Genomic DNA, 23169 nt, shown 5'->3' on the forward strand with positions numbered 1-23169 from the left:
GGGCCCGGAAATTTTTGGTGGGGGACAGTAGTTTAAATAATACATGGCTTGAAATTCACACTGGACCACAGGACCAAGGTTTCATAGAAGTTTTAAACCTGTTTTAATAGGTACAAAATAACATTGTTTTAATTGTGTTGACCCGATTTAACTATTTTATATTATGTTTATTGGTTTATTCAAACAGTTAATCTGGTATTCATCATATTAACTTAGTTTTCATCATGTTAACCTGGTTATATTTCTACATTGGTTTCGTCAGGTTGACCCGATTAAACTATTGGTTATAGGTTATTTAACAAGTTAATCTGGTTTTCTTTATGCTAACCTAGTTTCATTGCTGTTTGTCTCTGGTTACTAGGTGGATCCTGCACCATACTACGCCATGTGTGCTAGCAACATGTGCCAGTTAACAGCCGATGATCGCAAGAAGGCAGCTTGCGTCTCGGTCAAGGCCTACGTCAACGAGTGCAACAGAATGATGGTCGGCATCACTGTGCCCAAGTCATGTGGTAAGTCACTATGCTCATTCACCGGACAGTTAGCACTTTCCTTATCAATTGTTTGGACATAAACAACTGTTGGTGACTGTATTAGGTGAGTTTAACTAGCTTCCTTGGGTCGACCCCGCGGTGCTCACTCGGGCGAGCCCTGACAAGAGCTAATCGAACGATCACTCACCCTCTAGTGGTCACGTCATGCACCCCAGACCAGCCCCTAGGGACCTACTCCACAAGCAGGGCACTGAGGGCTGACGCGGGTGAGCCCCTGGAATGACGTCAAAGCCATTCGATCATACCGGGGGCACACTGGGGTCAACCAGTGAAGCTAATCGAACGCACCCATAGTTTGACCATGTTAGTGTAATACAAGAATTGTTACACAACAACAGACATTATAGAAAGTATACGCCCAAGCTCAAAACGAAATTGAATGACCAATTTAAGCAGCATTCAATTTCGTGCTAACTAGAATAGTTTGCTGGTTAAATTGGCTTCTCATTTGCTGAAATTGACCAAGAAAACCTATTATTAAAATAGTGATTAAGTACTTGTCAAATTTTATTAGATGGTCAGTAAGTTTTTCTCTGCTTTCTCTTCCCCTCTAGTTGTATGTGATTCTCCAGTTGGCGAGTACGGCCAGGACGAGATTAGAGTTCTCTCCGAGGCTGAGCAGATCCAGAAATCAGCCGACGTGATCCTGATCGTCGAAGAGAAAGAATGCAACAAAGACTTGACGGACAAGATCGGCGACATCGTCGACGTGTACGACACTGAACTCAAGAACGTCCGCCGTAGGTTTAAAATAGTTCCTGGGGTGGATTTCACAAAGAGTTAGGACGAGTCTTATCTCGACATAGGACTAACCATCTTTTTTTTTTATATCTCCTAGGACTAGTTCTTACTCTTTGGGAAATCGACCCCTGTACTTCAAGTAATAAAAAAAAACCATAAGTTCACACATTCCTGTTTGTTCTTTCCTTCGTCTCTGTAGTAAACGATCCCTCAAAGACTTTGTACACAAATTCCTTGTGAAGCCCCTTAGAAACTCCTTAAGAAATAGCAAAATCGAGATGCGATGTAGTTGCACTGAGGAGAAGTCAAAAATTTGTGCACGTTCACCTTTGGCTAAAGCTCGGTTCAAACTTCCTGCGAATGCAAAGCGAATGTTGACATAACAAATTCATATCGAGTAATTCCCAGCACTTGAGCTGTACTCAACTCTCTTCCAAATATCGCTGCAAAAACAGAGTTGTGACATCAAATTCACATCGCAGGAAGTATGAACTGGGCATTATGGATCAGCAGTTTCAAAATATCTGCATGTAAACTGCTCAAGCAGCTTTGTGTGGGGAGTGATATTTATTTATTTGTTTATTTATTTTTTTTTTTTTGCTTCTGTTTTTGTTTGGATTACTTCTTTATTGATCTTCTTGTATTTGCTCCTTTGTAAATGTGTTTGTTTTGTTGGTGAAATAAGTAAAAAATAATAATAACTTTCTTAAAATTTGCATTTTTTCTGACAGAGTTCACAGACAATCGCTTTGGCATTGTTGGATTCGGCGGTGAAGGAGTGCACGATCTTCCTCACATCCACACCATCGATGGCGCCATCTTCAACGAGAAGCGCCGTCTGCGTATGCAAGGATTGACCGCATTGGAGTTTTCCGAAGATGGAAGCAACAATACCTTTGACGCCATCCTAGCCGCTGCGAACTATCCGTTCCGTGCCGGAGTCGCCAAGAACATTGTCCTGTTGTCCTGCTCTGACTGCCAGCGTGCCTATCACATGGTGAGATTCTTAGTGTTAATCCTTCAAACATATATGTGGTAATAACTCATTTAATTTTGAGCAAAGACAGGTCGGATCAACATGACCTATGACCTCAGGAGGTATGACTCACAGGCTCGGAGTCTCTAGGCTTCAGCACAAAATACTGCGGTTTTACATTTTAACATATTCTATTAAACAAAGACAACTTTTGTTAGATATTATAGAAGGTTCAAGTTCAAGACTGCTCAGTGACGTTACAACACAAATACTTGTCACTATGCAATGTCATGGCAGAGTGGCTTAGTGAATTGAATTCATGAATTGTCTTTCTAGCTCGGCATAAGCTTAGGCAACCTCTGCCTTAACTTCTACCTCGACTTAAACATACTGCAGAACACTCAACTCAGACTTACCCTATATATTTGTGGTTTGCTGTAACACCATATGTGTATCTGCTAGCCAGGTAGATTTTGTTCTTTTGAGAACTTGTCATGCTTAAGATGCTACTACTGCAGAGATTTTCAGAATATGGGAGACTTCTCAATTCTGAAAAGAACTGTCCTGCTTTTTAGAAAATCAGCCGGGACTACTTCTTAAGCTTCAGTGGATCGAGGGATCTGTTGTTATTTAGCGTCACTACTACGGAGTGGTCTCAATGTTTTGACAAGCTTGCTCTAGTCGTCTTCAGGAGACTAACCCTGTTTTTTTCTGTTAATGATTTCAGGAGAAGACCTATGCTGATGTATCCAGTATGTTGATGAGACAAGGTATCCAGTTCAACCTGTTGCTGAAGGCAGACCTCCAGCTTGTGCCAACCCGTGCAAAGAACAACTCTCCCAAGAATCAAGTCATTTATGGTAAGCGCAAATTGCATTTACTCTACCTCTGTTGCTCTTTAAGCAGATCTTGGGAAAATTTTGGGCAGATCTTATTTACAAAAGTTAAATCTAGATTATAAATTGTCCGTCTGATACATTTAATCTGTCTATATGTACATGTAAATGAGTTGAATCATTGCCACAGAGTTGGATCTTATTGATTGGCCCCCACTTTCCATGAAACTTGCCTCTTTTGTTAACTCTTCTGAGAATGGTGGTTCTGACTATGGACAGAGCCGAAGGCGAGGTCTGTTATTAGCTGCCTGTATCGTGGCCTAGTGGTTAAGAGGGTCGGACTCAAGCTCTGGTTTCTGATAATCAGAGTGTTTCCTTAAAGAAGGTACTTGACCACGTTGTCTGTCCTTTGGATGGACGTTAAAGGAGTACGTCTCAAATTAAACGTAGTCCCACATACATCTTGCAGGAAAATACTGTATGTTAAAGCGCCTTGAACGTTATTTAACTGAGTGACTGATACGTTCGCTATATAAGAAGCCACTTTTGTTATTAAAATGGACAGAGCTTAAGGCGAGGTCTTTTCCCAGGTGCCAGCCACTAACCAGGGCATTAACCTATAATGTAGATTCGCTCGGCCCCAGCGGTCCGGTCTATTCACAGGACCGCTGGGATGGGCTTATCAACTTGCACAGATTCTTGTGCACGGATATTCTATAGTTCGCTCGGCCCAATCGCTTGCCTTAACCAATAAGCGTGCTTTATACGTTAAGCAATTCCAGCGCCTTTAGTAAAGGCAAGGCGCTGGGGCTGAGGAAATAGTGAAGACAGGCTTTCCACAACGTTGTTCCCTAATACGTATTGTTACTACGTGGTCCTTTGATCATCAGGTATTGACAACCGCACAGTATTCACCAACAAGGCCCTAAACAGCGGCACCCTGTTTGGTGACAAGACAATCCGCAAGCTGATCAACGAGCCCATCAATCAGTGTGCCCTCTTGGCCTTTGAGACCGGCGGTGGCGTGTTCGACTCCACCAAGATCGCCCAGAAGAAGTTTGTGGATGTGCTGACCCAGAGAATGGTGGAGCACACCCAGATTGAAGAATGCCAGATATGTAGCTGCAAGGCCTACAATGACGGAGTCGGCAGAAGCGTGTGCGAGTCATGTGACATCGCCTCAGGCCCTAATTGGTATTTCGTAAGTATCTTCGGTTGTGATCGAAACAAAGAAGGGGTTCACCTCAGTGTTCCTGGTTTGAGTAGCAGCTTACAGCCCCACAGCACCTTGTGAAACGTTACATGGTGCTATGTAAAAGGAGTACATAAGAAGCCTCTATTATATTATTACTCTAAGATCCAGCATTAAGGAGCAGCGAGAGTCCAGCTTTCTCCTGAAGACAATTAAAAGCATACTGATTGAGACTTTAAGTTGTCAAACCACTGGTCCTTTTCAGAACCACCACAATTCAGAGAGAGCTGTACGTGGTGTTAACAGAAAACTTCACAAGACTATTCACTTTGAAACCCCAGATAAAACGCAAGGGACTTAACAGTTTTTTTGTGGAAGTGTCGTGGCCGAGCAGTTAAGAGCACCGAAATCAAACTCTGGTATTTCTGATCAGCTGAGTGTGGGCTCGAATCCCCAGCCGTGACACTTGTGTCCTTAAGCAAAACGTTTTCAAGTTAAAACCATTGCTTCGTCCTTCTGATGGGACGTAAAGCCGTTGGTCAAATGTGTTGTGTAACGCATGTAAACGAACCCAGTGCACTTGTTGAAAAGAGAAGGGGTTCGCAAAAGTGTTAATGGCTGTGGCTGCTGTATGTGCCGTAGCACCTTGTAAACCCTCAGGTGCTACATAATTGGGTCTCAGAATCCATCACTGCAATAACCTATCTTTCTGAATGTTTGTAAAAAACTTGAGCCTTGAGTGCCTTGTTTATGTGCGCTATGTAAGATCTCAATATTATTATTATCATTATTATTATTAACACAATTTCATTTTTAAATTGGATTCACTACCCTATTTATTTCTTAAAAAAGAAATCTATGATACTTATCCCATTTTGGTTTTTTGTTTTTTTTGCAGGAGATGCAACGCACATTTGCCGAGACAGACTACTACAGTAGACTAGGCTTACAGACAGTGGTCGACTACATTAACGTCAAAACCGCTGAAGTGCCAGTTAACAAAACCCCCAAGGAGCTAGGAATTTAATTGTTCCCCAAACAGATAAGGGTCGGAGCTATCTAGAAGACTTTGATTTACACCACAGGATTTCTTTGTAACCGCAATCAATTTGTTTTTAAGATAGTCAAAGATTCTTATGATTTTTTGCTGGTTTTTACTAGAAAGTTGGAACTTGTATAAATTTCTTCATTGGAATGATTGTTTGTGACCGGTTTGAGATGATTTGAAGGGATGCAGTATTAACTTTTATTTTTAATTTTTAATTAAGACAAATTTGATAAGGGATTCCGTAAGATGCTTTGTATTTTAGAATATCTGGTATGTTATCTTGAACTTAAGCTGCACAGCTCACCCTGAGGAAAAACCAAGTTAAGACGAGTATTCCTGAACCATGTCGGATGCTGTGCTTTTAAGAAGCGATATGCCGTCATCTTTAAGTTGTTCAACGGACTGGTGTGTGGTCGCTAACTTGAGCAGTTCTTCTAATCTCTTTGAAATTTCACATATTCCGAGTTGAACTGCTTGACAAATATTCAGGCACCTCAAATGCGTATACAAGTTTTGAACTAAAATGTTTTTAACTGTTACTGTGGGGAGGGGAAGGGTAAGATCAGGATTGCTAATTTAGTTGTCATTTTCACTTTCGTAAATGTTGTCTCAAACATTTAATAGCTGATTTTGCACCTAATTAACGATGGAAGTAGAATGCTGCAATTACAATGCAAGTAATTTAATAAGTAAAAAAATGCTTGATCCATGGACAAACTGTGAAGGTAGGTGAAGATTTCTGTCTAACATGATGTTTAGGTACATGTAGTTGTCGGAATAACTGCCTGGTTAGTTTATGGTAAAAATCAGTCATCTTTTAAACCAGTCATCTATAAGGGATAATTGAACTGGATTGTTGACTAAAGAGCTAACCACACGACAGCAATTTACCTGGGGTCCCTTGCTAAATTTTAGCATGGTTGTAAAATGTACCAATGTTTGACGATATTTTGCAAGAGAACTTGGATAGTAGAAACAATTGTCTCCTTTCAGACGAGGTACATTTTGAAAACTCATGTGTGAAAGGGGCTCTACGTAGCTTTTTGCATGGACCTGTCATTTTTTTCTTCATCTTTTGACGATTTGGAGTGAGGAAGTAAAGAAACACAGTAGTAATGATTTATGTCTGTAATTTTGTAAAAATAATGGTGTGATTCGGTTTTATTTTGTATTAAAAATTTTACACTTTTTAAAAACAAACCAATGTCAATATCTCTCATTGTTCATAAGGCTCGTAGGTAATATGTGTTTGTTTTTAATGATCTTTTCAGCTGTTAATACCAATTGGTATACATTTTGGTTCTCTTTTGGTATTCACTGGTTGAAATATTTGCCAGTGTTAATTCAACAAACAATTTTTTATAAAATAATAAAGTTATTGACAAGCAACAATTGATCTTTCCCAAAAGAAATGTTTGAATATTACTACAGCTTACACCACATTGCACCATTTGTATCAAACTTATGTGGTTTAAACTGATACATCAAAGTACCATTGGCTAAAAAATACTTAAAGTATCAACAAAATTAACAAAAATCCCTTAAATGCGAATTTTGCACTAAAATGCACTATTTTACATTTAGAATGCAACTAAAAATTGATTCTTTTCTGTGTTAAAATATCTTTAAAAAAATATATATATATATATATATATATATATCAAATAATAAACCACAATATATATATATATATCCAGGGTCAAGATGATTTAAAACTGCATTATTTTAGATCACAAAGTATCAAGTTATGTCCCAAGTTATGTCCCGAGTTGTTGCAACCATCAAGTTTCCAATGGTATGTAACTGTATTCTCTATCTAGCGCGCTCATTCGTCCAGGCATGGGGTGTGTCGTGGGCCCGGGCCCGGCGTGGGCGTGCACTGCCTGCGCTCTCAGAGCTTGCACGATAGCGCCCTCTGGTGATGACAATTTTGATAAAATAAAAACAGAAGTTCAGTACCCACATGGATGGGAGACGAATGCAAGATTTTTTCAATTTTTTGTCTTCAAAAATGATGTTGTTTGTGGCAGAGTGGTGGTTCAAGAACATTGTGCGCAATGAAGATGTCTCCCAGGCACGAAGTGTGTTGGATATTTAACGGTAAGTGTGCTATTAAGTGGTTTTACAGCTGTTTCTTTCTGACACCAGTCGGTCAACACTGTTGTTTTTCCCCATTCATCATATATGCGCGTTGTGTATGCAAACATGTGCCACATCCACTCCCTAACCTAAGTCCTGTACAGCGTCTTTGACAGTAATTTGTTGTTGTCGTCTGCTGGTCAAACTATCATTACAACTACTCCTAGAAGTACTACTACTTCTGAAAAACTATACGGCTCCACCGTGAGCCTTAAATTTTGGGCCTCCTTATAGTAAAGACACTCAGGACACTATTGGTTAGCGTCAAAGACCAATCTTCTCATTTGCTGTATCTCAACCACGTCCACATGCTTAAAATAACAAACATGTGAAAATTTGAGCTCAATCGGTCATCGAAGTTGCGAGATAATAATAACAGAAAAAACACCGTTGTCACACGAAGTTGTTAGCCCTGGTAGGACGTCAGTCAGTGCCACTGCACTGACGTCCTGGGTATAAAGGTTCTTTACAATGCGAACACAAGTTTGACTACAATTTTCTTTATTTTTTACCTGATTTGAGAAGCTGAAATTCCGTTCATATATTCATAGTGTCCCTCGCTATATTCTCAAAGAGTTCACAGCTAACAAATATATCCATGGAAGAAAATATATCCGAAAATATGTTGAAGTTCTGCACTGACGATGTTGATCATCGTGTACCAATTGATAGTGTGAGCCCAAGTGCGCACGGCTTTGAGTACAGTGTATTATCTTGCCGCTATTCGCCGTCAAAACAGGGTAGGTGCCGTTAACTCGCCTTCAACTCCTTCTACATACATTTTAAAATCCAGGAGGCATAAAATCTTCCAGCTCAAATAGAATTTGTATACATTTCAGGTTGAATTTCGGTTACAAATATCAAGTGAGTAAAAGTTCAGACTCCCGAGTTAGGTAGAAATTTTTTAAACAGATTTTTGAAAATTTTTCGCAATGGTACGGGACCTTTATACCCTGGACTCCGTCGCGTTGCCTGCAACGAAGGAGTCCAACCTGGGCTAACGAAGTTGTGTGCTTTCATTTCAGATGCTTGATTTCAAGACCTCAAAATGTAAATCTGAGGTCTCGAATTAAAATTTGTGGAAAGGTACTTCCACAAAAACTTCTCAAAAACTACGTCACCACAGAGGAAGCCTTTTCTCACTATGTTTTATACTATCAACCTCTCCCCATTACTTGTTACCAAGGATCCAGTCTATATTTATCCAGTGTGTGTGTGTGTATAAACAACCGCCAATATAATGCCAATCCTTTGACATCCAAACATTGCCTGAAAAAACACAAAGAAACAAACTCTAAATATTTTGGTAGAACAACATTGTAAAAAAACCATGGTGACTGATAAATGTTCCGTAACAAGCACACTAGACTTAAGTACAGTACACCACTATATATTACTGGGTCATACTTTTGCATTGCATTGCATTGCAATTGGTCCTTACGATAAGAGCAACGGCACCCAGCACATTGTGTAGCTTGTAGTACTGAACTGTATTTAAGGTAGCAAACTGTGGCAGAATGGGGGGCGCGTGAGTGAGAACTGAACTGTATTTAACTTAGCAAACTGTGGCAGAATGGGGGGCGCGTGAGCGATGAGGCACACAAATTGCTGATGTACTCCCCCTCTGAAGACGTAAAAAAAGAAATTCCATTGGAAAAGTACAACAAATATTATGTGTAATAAGAAAAATAGTTTGAATTATTGGATTATATGCCCATAGTACTCCATAGAAACTGATAAAAATTGACATATCTTGGTATTCTCTTTTGCATTAATTTTATTCTCTGTTCATAGGGGTAAGGACTTTCCATGAAGGGTGCCAACCCCTCACAGCCAAAGTGACTTTTTGTATGTCTTTTTGTGTTCAATACAAACCACAATGGAAACTTACTGGGTAAATTTTGAAATGATTTTTGGGGGTTGAACAAAGAATTGACTGGAGTGGGATTCGAACCAACGACCTCTGGATTAACGTGCCGCCGCTCTTTAATCCGGAGGTCGTTGGTTCGAATCCCACTCTAGTCAATTCTTTGTTCAACCCCCAAACACCTTTTTGTATTCATCTAACTATAACATAGACTCTTCAAGGAGGTTGAAAAGTGGCCCCCCTCATAGCCATTGTAACCTTTTGATATGCCTTTTTGTGTTGATTTTACTCTCTGCACTTATGGACTCTGCATCAAGGGTGCACCCCTCATAGCCACTAACTTGTGCCTTTTGTTATATGTTTTACTCTCTGTGCTTATATAGAGTAAAGACTCTCTCAAGACAATTGCAACCCCTCATCCATAGCCAATGTAATGGTATGCCAGTGCCTTGTATCATGTATAGACTCTTTGTGAAGTTTGCCAATTGTCAGCCCTCATAGCCAAATTGACTCTGTGGTTTTGCCCTTCGTAATTCATTTTACTCTCTGTGCTTATAGAGTACAGACTCTCTCAATTACAGCCCCTCATAGCCAATGTAATGGTATGCCAGTGCCTTAGCTTGTGATCATTGACTCTGTTGTTTGCCAGTTGTATCCTTAGCCAAAGTGACTCTGTGGTATGCCCTTTGTATTCATTTTACTCTCATAGGAGTATAGACTCATCATGAAGCAATTGGCAGCCCTCATAGCCAATGTAATGGTATGCCCAGTGCCTTAGCTTGTGATCATTGACTCTGTACACATAAGTATAGACTCTTAGTGAAGTTTGCCAATTGGCAGCCCTGATAGCCCAGTGACTTGTGGTATGCCTTTTGTATTCATTTGACTCTCTGTTCATAGTATAGACTCAAGTGACTTATGGTATGTCTTTTGTATCCATGTACATAGGAGTACATGTATAGACTCTTCATGATGGGTGCCAATTCCACAATTAAGTGTGCCTAGTGGTGGTACGGTCCATCAGATTATGAAATAAAATTTCATCATGAAGGGTACATTTACTTTTGGCTGGTGCAGTCAAGTATTTTTTGTATGGTTAGAAAATGGCTTGTATTGTCGCTACTAACTAGATATTAATTAGTGGACCGAATGAGCTTTCTCTAAAATTAAGTCTGCCCAGAGGTATGGTCTATCACATCAGACTGTGTAGTAAATGTTCATCTTTTATGCAACATAAAGGGTATAATGATTTACTTTTGGGTTTTTTTCATAACTCACTGGACGATGAGGTCTTAATTGCTGCAGCTAATTACTGGTTAATTATACAGCAAACTTTTTCAGAATTGTGAAAAAAATACTCTTAATTACATACATTAAAACATTCGTTGAATAACACCGCGGGAGGCCAAAATTCCACCGCCTTTAACTGCATGTGTTCTATTTTCCCCCAATTTCCGGTCCAGAAACGCGGCTCGATGAGGGAGCAGGCAGGATCGCGTCACGTGATTCACTGGCACTAGATTTTTAGAACAAAGCTGCAGTGAAGTCGAGTCGGATATGATTTGAGTTTTCTACCAAGTATTTTCTGTTTGTGGCAGCGTCAATCATCGTGCTTCTGTGAAATCGTCATCCGGCAACTGTTTATGCAGCTAATAGCAGATTTCTTGAGGCAATTTATTGAGGCAATGTTCCTTTTCTTGTGTTATTAGAGTAGTATTGTAATCTTCAGTGCCAGTGTTGCTGCATTCACCTGTTAAGAGACGGTGCCACCCCAACACAACAACCGTGAGTTACATTAGTATCATATATCCACAAATCGTGAGGAGCATTTTTGACGAGAGCATATTGTTGTTTGATTGAAATCTATGTTTCCGATACTGCATTTAGAGACGTGAAGACCATTATCCCATAAACTAAACTGACTGTGAGGTTCTGTGGGCCAACGGCATTGCCGTTGTTCGCAACGACATCACCCGTCCTCACATTGGCCATGGACCCATGGACCAACCCGTCCAGAGCCATCATCCAATACCCGGGGGAAATAAAGACCATGCTGTTGCACAGGGTTGATTTTTTTGTGCTCATTCTTATCCTGTCACCTACATTTACAAGCTGCCGATCTTAAACTTCTCAATGTTCAATATATTACCGATGTTGTGCTTCATGGTTGATGTTTTTCGAGACTCATGTTTTTTTAATGTTGACAATGGACCGATATTTCAGCTCTCAATTTGTTCACAAGGGGATGTTGTAATATTTATTTTCCCCATGCACGTTGTGGCATAGACCTGCCAACCTTTTATGATTTTGTTCAACTATCATACTGTATTCAAGAGTTGACTCAACTCAAAAGCCATTAGTTTACACCCCTGTACATTTCACCAAAACATGTTGCCCAGTCTATCAAAACTTGCTGAACTAATTTTGTTTAGCTCTGAAATTGTCTTTAAATCGATGCTGTGATTTTTCTGTTAATATTGTCTCTGGGCTAATGCTGCGCAAATTGTTCAGTACCTCAGAATTTCCAAACCTGAATTTTGTTTTAACAACCGATAAATTATTATTCCGTGAAGCCAATGTGCGACGTCTGGGAATTTACTCTGGCACATTTAAAAAACAAACGGATCGCAACCTTTTGTTTATTTATTTATTATTTTTTTTCTTCTCTTGTTTATTGTTTGCTTATTTGTATCCTGTCACTCACAGACCTGCCAATCTCAAACTGTTGAATGTTCAATTTATTACCGACGTTGTGTTATTTTGGGTTGGTGGCTTACGTGTCTATTTTCTCAAAATGTTGCCAATGTACTGATATTTAGCTCCCGAATTGTCAAAAGCAGATAAACAGTCTTTATTTCCCATTGCATGTTGCCACAGTTCTCAAAGACAAATTGCCAACATAGTGATGTTGTCATAACATTTAATCTGTATCCCAAAGCCATTGTTATACCATCTGTTACTATTTCCAAAAGTCCCTCAAAACTTCTTAACCAATCCTTGTATATTGTTCCCAAGCAAATGTTGTATTTTCTGAAATTTCACATTTGAAGTGTTCTTCAAAATAGCGTGTCTTACTGTCTGGCTGACACGGGCAAATTTTTAGATTTTGGATCAAAAAATGTTTGATAATTTTATGGTTTCAAGTGACACAGAGCATGGCCCAGTTTCATAAAGCCTGTAAGCACAACAATTTGCTAGCATGAAATTTCTTCATAAACAGGATTACCAACCGAATTTCCAAGTGATTTTCAGAATTAGCAAACAACAGCTGAATGCCAGTAACAACAAAATATGCAACAAATTTAAATCTGGTTGGTAATATTGTTTTTATCAAGGAAGACATTTCATGCTAAGCAAATTTTTGTGCTAACAGGCTTTATGAAATGGGGCCCAAACTTCTGAAGACATCTCACCAGTGTGGACTGAGGTAATCAACCAACGTTTGAGATAAATTTAGAATTGTGTGAAGTTGAATTTTTAGTCAAAAATCAGAATTTCTTTTAGATAAAAAAAAAAAAATGTAATAATCATAGTGGTTTTTCTTTTCTTTATTTATTTTATAATTGTTTTAATCCAAAATTTTTTCGCAACGCACACTCATCAATGACAGTGTCAATAAGCATTCCAAATTTACCACGGTCCGCGGTCGCGTGGTATGAAAGCGGCGAATACACACGCGTTTTCGTTCTTATTATTTAGGTACCAAACTCTACGACTGCCTCGCCGGCCTACTATGACGTCATGCGAAGGCACCTCGTACCGCATACATTCTACAGTTGTCTTGAAGAAATTGGTTCCGCGGCTCAATTTAAGGCTCACTTATTCAGGATGCAGGGGCAAACCGCAAACATTCGTTGTGCTGGTTGTTTCTGCCTGGTGCACGTCGTTCGTTTGATAGAGTTTGTTTACCCTCTCTCCGTTTTTACCTTTTCGAAAGTTGGAGAAAGTCTCATCTGTATAACTTATCAGCTGAGCACTGATTGCATTCGTAAGTTCAATAACTGGTTCATATTATATCTTGTTTATAAAATCTTTTGGAATTTATTTTTTCCATACATTTTTTTTGCCCAGTGGAAATGGAACTGTCTTTCGTTAATGTTTTTTTTCAAAGATTGTTTACAACTTGCATTTGACCTGTGTCCAATGATTAAGTTGTAATTTTAGTGATATTATTAATTTCGTTATTATTTACAAAAATTAAACAACCTATTTTAAAAAGGTCATGCAAACAAACGATACAATACTGAGAAAAATTTGATTTCTTTTTAAACACATCCCATTACCAACGCAACGCTCAACGTCTAATGTTAGGCCTACACCATCTATTACATTTTTTCAAAACTTGCTATGATGTTTTTTAATCCTGAAAAAATTGCTGCTGTCACTGTCTGTGAACACATACTAATCCTGTGATTTTTAATGATGTAGTTTATATGCCATGTATTTCTTAATTCTGTCTACGTTGCCATGCTTGTTAAAGGAACACGTTGCCTTGGATCGAACGAGTTGGTCTATAGGTCAAGCTTTAGACAGGGTACCAGTGTAGCTGACCACGTGACATGTAAACATTGGAAGAACATTCAGTGGGGACACCAGCTAGCGCTTTTCTTCCTTTTCAAGACAATTTCACGACGTCGACAAGAATTCGGGTCAACTCGTACCCAAGTCAATTCGTACCCAAGTCAACTCGTACCCAAGTCAACTCGTACCCAAGTCAACTCGTACCCAAGTCAACTCGTACCACAATAAATTTTTACTCAGTTTTGGGGTTTCAACGCGTTTTTCTTCTTCATGTTTTATGTTATTCTATTTATAGAACAAGCGAACAAGAGTTAGTAAGACCTAGGCCCTAATGTTTTTTAAATTTTTTTATTATTATTTTTTTTTATACTTCTGTGGGGAAAATTAATCAGAACTTAAGATTTGTTGTTTAATTGGCGTGTTTGAATGAATTTTTTCCTTTTTTCCCTTTCTTATAGAAATAGATAGTCAAAACTTTCGCAAAGTGTATTGGGTTGGAAAAAGTAATGAAACAATAAATTTTGAATTGGAAAACGATAATCAGAACACATGCAAATGAATGAATTGAATGAATTTTTACCCTGACATTTTTAAGAAAAACACTCGGGGGAAACATCAACGCATTCATTTTATACATCGTTTATTTTGTTATTGTTGAAAATAGTTTGTTTTTTAAAGCAGAAAAGAGAGGAACATTAAAGCAGGAATTACAGGCTGACTGTTTAAAACATTGAAATAATACATACTACGGTAAAAAATGATAAGAAACCATATTTTTAGGCCTATGCCTAGCTATTTCTTTAATCCAGTCTGTTTTTAACATCAAACGTTTAATTGCTATAAAAAGTAGATTTTATTTATTTATTTCAAGGCAAACAGTACATACAAAGAATAGGCAATAAAAATATGACTACACAACCAACAAGCCTGCGGATAACCACAAAGCAAAAACAATCACTATCTAAAGGGGATCCAGACAATAAAACTAAAAATAACAAAGGCACTAAAGGGTACAAGGATAAAAACTGATCTGAATGAATAAACTCGTGAAAAAAAAGAAGAAATGAGAAACCTGAATTATTATTAAAAAATGAAATTTGTAAGAAGGAATTATTATTAATAAGAGTGAGTAGAACATCGTTTCCAATCACTTATAAAATCACGCTGCACGGAAATTCTCTGTTTCGGCATACAATGAACGTTATATGGTACGAGTTGACCTGGGTATGAGTTGACTTGGGTACGAGTTGACTTTGGTACAATATTTTGGGTTCGAGTTGGCTTGGGTGGAGTTGACTTGTGTACCATCGCTGTTCAGGGCTTTTAATTGGTCGATGATCGCGATGGCTCGTCAACAATTTTGCACATGCGCAAAACTAACTGTCAGCGAGTAAGCAGCGGTGGTACAAGTTGACCCATTTTGGGGATGGGTTCGAAACTATCAAGGCTCCCCTGTGAGCCTACAGGGGACTAATATTTTGGGCCTCCAAATGCTATGTTTTAAAAATCGACGTTGATATGTTTAAGTTTTACGACCGTTAGCCATCAGTAACTAAAGTTTCCTTTGTACTAATACTACACAACCAAAACTTAAAGTCACCTTGAAATAGGATATTATTCTGAACAATTAAATACTTTTTTGAGTAATTGTGTGGGGGGTGACTCCGCCTACCCCTTTTGTGATGTCAATCGAGGCAGACTTTGCCTCGATTGGACATCGAACACACGTACGTGCAAGTATATTCAAGTCCTAGTCGTGAGTTTGTATGTTTAATTTTTCCAGCAATGTGTACCAGGTGTATTGCTGCTGGATGCAGAAAAACAACTAAAGATGTAAGTTTGCAAGTCTAGTCGACGCGCTGTGCAGCAAACATTTTGAGCCGTCGTGCTTCGAGAATCCGGAAGACACTACACATTTTGACATGAAGAGAAAAGAGAAAAGTTCTTTTCTTTAAAAAAAAAATCAGGTATTGTTTAAACATGTATGGCATGTTTTAAGCTTGCGCCAAGCGTCACTATCTTGTGTTGGCACTGCATGCGATTCATCGCGCCTCGATTGACGTCACAAACAGTGCCCTCTCGGGTCGGGCTTATTTTCAAATTTGTAAACAACATGGACACTAATTTTTTTAAACCTTAGTTAATTGTTATGTCATATTCCACTCATCAAAACACATATAGTGACAAAAGCTTTGTTTAGACAAAATACCACTTCCAGGTGACTTTATCCCATCCCAAGCTGGGGATAGCTCATTCTCCATAGCTGCCCCTCGCTATGGAATGAGCTCCCCGCGGGTCTGAGAGAGGCGATCTCGTTGCCTGTATTCAAAAGCCTCCTCAAGACATTTCTTTTTCCCCACCCATCCTAGTTAGTTTGTTTCTCTTTTCTTTTGTTGTCATAGTCTCATGTAAAGCGCTCTGTTCTCCGTAGAGCGCTATATAAATGTTTCGTATTATTATTATCATTATTATCCCACACACTCGATATAATTTCATAATGCTTGTATTGCCTCTTGTTGTGTTAAATGAAAAACTGTTTCCAAAAAGTGCAATTTTCTGTTGTATTTTCTGAGTTGGTGTTAATGGCTAGGGCTATGTATGGCTCTCAAAATCTTAATGTAAAGGATGTCTGTATCTTCGGTCTTATAGCCGTAGCTGTAGGCGCTGTAATGTGGACATGGCCTTGTTTACAACTCAGCCCCACGCTTTATGGCTTTTTACGTGTTTTTTTCACACTCACATAGTACCTGTGAGTGCTAGTAGAATTTGGTACTCTGGTAACACAGGCAGGTGATATTTATATATCTATATTCCTGATGCTATCTGGTTTTAACATGGCAACCCCCCCCCCTCTCAACAAATTATCCACGACCCTCCCCCCCCCTTGAAATCTGGAAATCAGATACATTTATCTGGACATTTTCTGGTCAGAAAGATGTTTTAAAGTAGAATACAATGATCCACACAAATATGCCATGGTTTTCCTTGAACTTTGCGACCTATCACGGTCGGCCATTTTAGTCAAGAACTTGACTCCACAAAAAGGCTGACCGTATTAGTTTGCAGAGTGAAAGGAAAACCATGCACTTACAAGGCACATTTGCCTTATCCAAGGCATTGTGTTCTATTAAGCCTCAAATAGTCAATGGCACAAGTTTGATAAAACTGCTCTTGTGACCCTTTGCCATTTTGTTAAGTTTTAGACATAAATTTGATAAATTTGCTGGACCTTCCCCCTGTGAATTTTAGTTTTGGGCTCAAATTGGCTAAAACTGCTAGTCTTATCCCTTGTGTTTTTTAAACTGTAGGCCAAATTTGATAAAACTGCTGGACTCGCCACTTGTGATTGTTCAATTTGAGGCTAAAATTCAGTAAACCTGCTGGACTTTATACCCCTTGCTATTTTAAAATTTTAGATGCAAACTTATTTTTTTCTTTTAAATGTTTTTCTTTGTAGTGTCATGAAGACTTCAAGAGATCACCAGTTACAAGCTCATATGAATCTGAATATGATGTAGGCCTATACCTAAGAAGGTAAATAAATAATTCTTAACAATTGTTTTTGTAGGCCTTTCAAGGATGAGTTGGTAAATGGAGCTTCACATCCAATAGAACTAGCATCCAGATTATATTCATCTAGCTAAAAAGGCTAATCAACGTCCAATGTCATGCATTTTAAGCCTCAAATAATTATTGGCATAAGTTTGATAAAACTGACTAAGCCCTCCGATTTGTCAATTCTAGGCTAAAATTCGCTAAAACTGCTAGACCTTATACTCCTTGTGACTTTTTCAATTTGAATGCCAACATTTGAAAAAGCTGCTCGACTTACATATTGTGATTATTTTAATTTTAGGTCCAAGTGTGCTTTTAAGCACTGCTGGACTTGCCCCTTGTGATTTTTTCAATTTTAAGGCCTAAATTCAATAAAAATGCTGCACTTACCCCTAGTTATTTTTCAATGTGAGGTCTAGATCTGCTTAAACTGCTGGACTTGCCTCTTGTTATTTTTTAAACTCTAGGCCCAAATTCGATAAACTGCCGAACTTACCCCTTGTAATTGTTATATTATTTTTTAAATTTTTATATGCAAACTTATTTTGTCCTTTAAAATGTTTTTTTTTGTAGTGTTTGTCAGCCACCATTATGAAGATGTCGAAAGATCACCAGTAACAAGCTCATAATGATCTGAATATGGTAAAGGCCTATAACTTAAAAGGTAATACATAATTCTGAACGATTGTTTTTGTTGGCTTTTGAAGGATGTGTTGGTAAATGGAGCTCCACATTAAATAGAACTAGCACCAAGATTAAATTCATCTAGCTAAAAAAAGGCTGATCACCTTCCTTTGCCATGCATTTTTAAGTCTCAAATAATTGATGGCACAAGTTTGATAAAACTGGTGGAAAGCTCTCGAATTTGTCAATTTTAGGCAAATATTAAACTGCTAGACCTAGTACCCTTTTTAAATTTATTTATAATAGTGGCTGCATGGTGCTGGTAGTCTTAATAAACAATACTTCTGATTAAATCTGGGTTGGGGGGTGTCTGTTGCATTCCCCCTCCCAATCAAAACCTCTTTAGGTCAGTTTTCCACCCAAATTATCTTGCACATTTGAGGTATTGCCTTTGAAATTATAATTGACCAATGAAACCTTGACTTGACAAAAGGAAAGTTAGCAAAACAGTCTAACACTTGGATTTCTTGTTGTCTTGTGAGAAAATATGCATAAGGCACCGACCATGAATCGCAGAACCTCTGCTGTTGGCCACAGCAGATAAATAATCTGCCAGGGTATAGCGTAGAAATCCAAGGCATTGTGTTCTATTAAGCCTCAAATAGTCAATGGCACAAGTTTGATAAAACTGCTCTTGTGACCCTTTGCCATTTTGTTAAGTTTTAGACATAAATTTGATAAATTTGCTGGACCTTCCCCCTGTGAATTTTAGTTTTGGGCTCAAATTGGCTAAAACTGCTAGTCTTACCCCTTGTGTTTTTTAAACTGTAGGCCAAATTTGATAAAACTGCTGGACTCGCCACTTGCGATTGTTCAATTTGAGGCTAAAATTCAGTAAACCTGCTGGATTTTATACCCCTTGCTATTTTAAAATTTTAGATGCAAACTTATTTTTTTCTTTTAAATGTTTTTCTTTGTAGTGTCATGAAGACTTCAAGAGATCACCAGTTACAAGCTCATCTGAATCTGAATATGATGTAGGCCTGTACCTAAGAAGGTAAATAAATAATTCTTAACAATTGTTTTTGTTGGCTTTTGAAGGATGAGTTGGTAAATGGAGCTTCACATCCAATAGAACTAGCATCCAGATTTTATTCATCTAGCTAAAAAGGCTAATCAACGTCCAATGTCATGCATTTTAAGCCTCAAATAATTAGTGGCATAAGTTTGATAAAACTGACTAAGCCCTCCGATTTGTCAATTCTAGGCTAAAATTCGCTAAAACTGCTAGACCTTACTCCTTGTGACTTTTTCAATTTGAATGCCAACATTTGAAAAAGCTGCTCGACTTACATATTGTGATTATTTTAATTTTAGGTCCAATTGTGCTTTTAAGCACTGCTGGACTTGCCCCGTGTGATTTTTTCAATTTTAAGGCCTAAATTCAATAAAATAGCTGGACTTACCCCTAGTTATTTTTTAATGTGAGGTCTAGATCTGCTTAAACTGCTGGACTTGCCTCTTGTTATTTTTTAAACTGTAGGCCCAAATTCGATAAAACTGCCGAACTTACCCCTTGTAATTTTTATATTATTTTTAAAATTTTTATATGCAAACTTATTTTGTCCTTTAAAATGTTTTTTTTTTTGTAGTGTTTGTCAGCCACCATTATGAAGATGTCGAAAGATCACCAGTAACAAGCTCATAATGATCTGAATATGGTAAAGGCTTATAACTTAAAAGGTAATACATATCTGAACGATTGTTTTTGTTGGCTTTTGAAGGATGTGTTGGTAAATGGAGCTCCACATTAAATAGAACTAGCACCCAGATTAAATTCGTCAGCTAACAAGGCTGATCACCTTCCATTGCCATGCATTTTTAAGTCTCAAATAATTGATGGCACAAGTTTGATAAAACTGGTGAAAAGCTCTCGAATTTGTCAATTTTAGGCAAATATTAAACTGCTAGACCTAGTACCCTTTTTTAAATTTATTTATAATAGTGGCTGCATGGTGCTGGTAGTCTTAATAAACAATACTTCTGATTAAATCTGGGTTGGGGGGTGTCTGTTGCATTCCCCCTCCCAATCAAAACCTCTTTAGGTCAGTATTCCACCCAAATTATCTTGCACATTTGAGGGATTGCCTTTGAAATTATAATTGACCAATAAAACCTCGACTTGACAAAAGGAAAGTTAGCAAAACAGTCTAACACTTGGATTTCTTGTTGTCTTGTGAGAAAATATGCATAAGGCACCGACCATGAATCGCAGAACCTCGGCTGTTAGCCACAGCAGATAAATAATCTGCCAGGGTATAGCGTAGAAATCCCAGAATGCTTTAGTTTCCAATAGCCAACTATCCAAATACAATGAGAAACTATAGTGCAGCCTGTCTTGTCTGCCACGTTTGTATAACAAACAGACAACAAAAGTCCTGGAACTGGGGATATGGCAAAAGGGGGAAAAGGGGTGCATTATTTCTGCTACTTTCTGTCCCTCTTTTTAATGGGTGAAAAGTGTATCACCACAGGGGCATACCCGTGCAAGATACACAAAGAAATATCTAGGTATCTTCGCTCCACACATGGATAAATGATTACCTGTGAGGGCAGAGTTGTTTCTTGTGATTGATTAGCTTACATATTTGGGGGCACAGACTGTATACTCCCCCCAGGGAGCTGAGATGGTTTAAGGAATGATTTAAGGCCCAGTAAACGGGGGTAATAATAATGTTGAAGCGTCACTGCGTGACAGACCTGAGCGCTATAAGAAGCCACCATAATTGTTATTATTATATAAAGAGGTGGTCTAAATTACCCATGCAAGAGTTTTGATGACAAAATATTGACTTACAACTTAATAATTATATCCGTTAACTTGACCTTTCAGGGCCAGTAGTTCCTGGAGATCAACTGCTTTGGGCAAACATCAGTATCATCAAGACATCCGAGCAGCTCATCTGTGGATCATCAGAGAACAAAAGTAAGATATTCTTTTTAGATGAGTGGAGCCTGGTTCATACTTCCTGCAAATGCGAAGCAATTGTTGCAGTCAAAAAATAATTCATAGCAGTTCAAATCTGCTCAACTCACTTGTGAATGTTGTAGGGAAAAGAGGATTCTGACATAAAATTTGGTATTTGCAGGAAGTATCAACCGGGCTTTACATGTGTTGATATTTGATGCTTTACATGTAGTGGGTTGTTTTGGTAGCTCACTATCTTGTACCTAAGTACACCCTTGCAAGCAAACAAGCATATACGCGTTTTTTTGTGCGCTAACTTGGTGGTGCCTGCGGAACGAGTGGTGCGTGCGGATCGAAATGGTGGTGCCTGCGGAATAAAACTAAAGGGACCTGGACACGTGCACGTGGCATGTGGGGTCCTACTTCCGGCTCGCTCCACTGAGTGGTTGATCTTAAAGGTGCATTCGGGCTCCTCATCTGCTAGGATGGTGCCGGTGTAATCACAAATGGTTGACCAACGGAAGTAGTCCCTAAGTTCTTTCCAACTAGGGACCGCGCTAGTACAGTAGGGGACTGTCCCTCCTTTTGGGATGGCGGACCGGACCCGCCTTCGGGCGGTGCAAAGGCCCTGATGATCTGGAAACCGTGTGGGGCAGGTATCCTGGGACCTTCACGTGGTAGCCCTGTTTTAGACGAACCTTACCAGGATGAATAGGCCAAATTTGAAACTGAAATATATTGCTTGTATAGGTCTACTTAACTATAAGATTGCCCTACAATCTTACTCTGTCTAATCAGATTATTAAAACAAGACTAATGCAAGAATATTTGCTTTGTTTTACATGTGAACCAACTGTGAGGTGGCATCTACAAAGGAACGATTGTCATCCATGACACAGCACCAAAGCCAACAGTGTCAGTTCTTAGGCGAGGCCTTAATAAATAATAATAATAATTAACCATTCTTATATAGCGCATAACACATAGAAATCAAACATGTCCCTAAGCGCTTCAATGAAGTCACCCAGGAAGGTTCAAGCTCAACAGAATGGAGGGCTGACACCTGTTGCAGCCTCGCAACCATCAACATATTGCACATTTTTCAAACATTTACAAAAAATCACAAGGCTATATATAGTATAAAATACTGCCTTGTAAATTTATCAATCTTATCTGCCCGAAGTGCAACATGGCATATTTAACAAAAAGCATTGTATATTTATAAACCTTTGCAAAATGTTTGCAAAAATAAAAAATTACAAGGCGTTTTTGATGAAACTGTGCCCAAATATTCCACAAGACTATATATTTAAAGCCTTGCGTTTTTATCAAGTTTTGCTAAAATTGTGCAAAAAAATTACACAAGACTCAGAACCTTGCGTATTCATCAAATTTTGCTCAAATTTTCCCCAAAAATTTGACAAGACTATAGCTTTGCGTATTTATCAAATTTTTCTCAGATTGTGCCCAATAATTCCTCAAGACTATAAGCTTTGCGTTTTTATCAAATTCTGCTCAAATTTTGCCCAAAAGTTCCACAAGACTATTGCCTTGCGTTTTGATCAAATTTTGCTCAAATTATCGCCAAAAATTCCACAAGACTACAGCCTTGCGATTTTATCAAACTCATGTTGTGTCGTTCCTCCAAAATTAAGATGTTACTAAATTTACCCAAAATCATTTGCCAAGTATTTTTCCAAAAGTGGCAATCAGACAATCCTGGATAATCTTTTAAGTTTTCCTTTGTCTAATTAGGGCATCCCAGCCTTTATTACCAGCCCACTCCCATATTGGTGTTGTACTTTAAAACATGCAATCTATTAATCGATTTTCATGTTTCGTATTTAGCAGATATCTCCCTTATTTGAGTAGTTTTCTTTTTAAGCCATTCGTAGATGTCCACCTAAGTTTTTAAAGGCAGTGGACACTATTGGTAATTACTCAAAATAATTATTAGCATAAAACCTTTCTTGGTGACGAGTAATGAGGAGAGGTTGTTGGTATAAAACATTGTGAGAAACAGCTCCCTCTGAAGTGCCATAGTTTTCAAGAAAGAAGTAATTTTTCACGAATTTTATTTCAAGACCTCAGATTTAGAACTTGAGGTCTCGAAATCAACCATCTAAACGCACACAACTTCGTGTAACA

The 23169-nt window shown here is 38.4% G+C and overlaps 1 protein-coding gene and 1 long non-coding RNA gene across 3 annotated transcripts in view; both read left to right on the plus strand.

The window, feature by feature from the left end:
* LOC117303192 overlaps positions 1-6547 on the plus strand; it is a 20385-nt gene extending 13838 nt beyond the window's left edge. The window contains exons 18-21 of the mRNA XM_033787328.1: positions 2027-2292; positions 2999-3131; positions 3998-4308; positions 5198-6547. Coding sequence (XP_033643219.1) covers positions 2027-2292; positions 2999-3131; positions 3998-4308; positions 5198-5326 — 839 coding nt within the window. The 3' untranslated portion in view covers positions 5327-6547. The remainder of the gene's footprint in view (positions 1-2026; positions 2293-2998; positions 3132-3997; positions 4309-5197) is intronic.
* A 4410-nt stretch (positions 6548-10957) lies between these two features.
* LOC117307459 lies at positions 10958-19818 on the plus strand. Of its 2 annotated transcripts, XR_004521100.1 has the most exons (5): positions 10958-11138; positions 17332-17408; positions 18003-18093; positions 19034-19110; positions 19706-19818. It is a non-coding gene; the product is annotated as an uncharacterized LOC117307459 (long non-coding RNA). The 2 variants fall into 2 exon arrangements; XR_004521099.1 differs by lacking the exon at positions 10958-11138 and having other exon boundaries at positions 16928-17408.
* Positions 19819-23169: the final 3351 nt, after the last annotated feature.

This window comes from Asterias rubens, chromosome 2 (assembly GCF_902459465.1).
Source record: "Asterias rubens chromosome 2, eAstRub1.3, whole genome shotgun sequence".
Taxonomy (NCBI): domain Eukaryota; kingdom Metazoa; phylum Echinodermata; class Asteroidea; order Forcipulatida; family Asteriidae; genus Asterias; species Asterias rubens.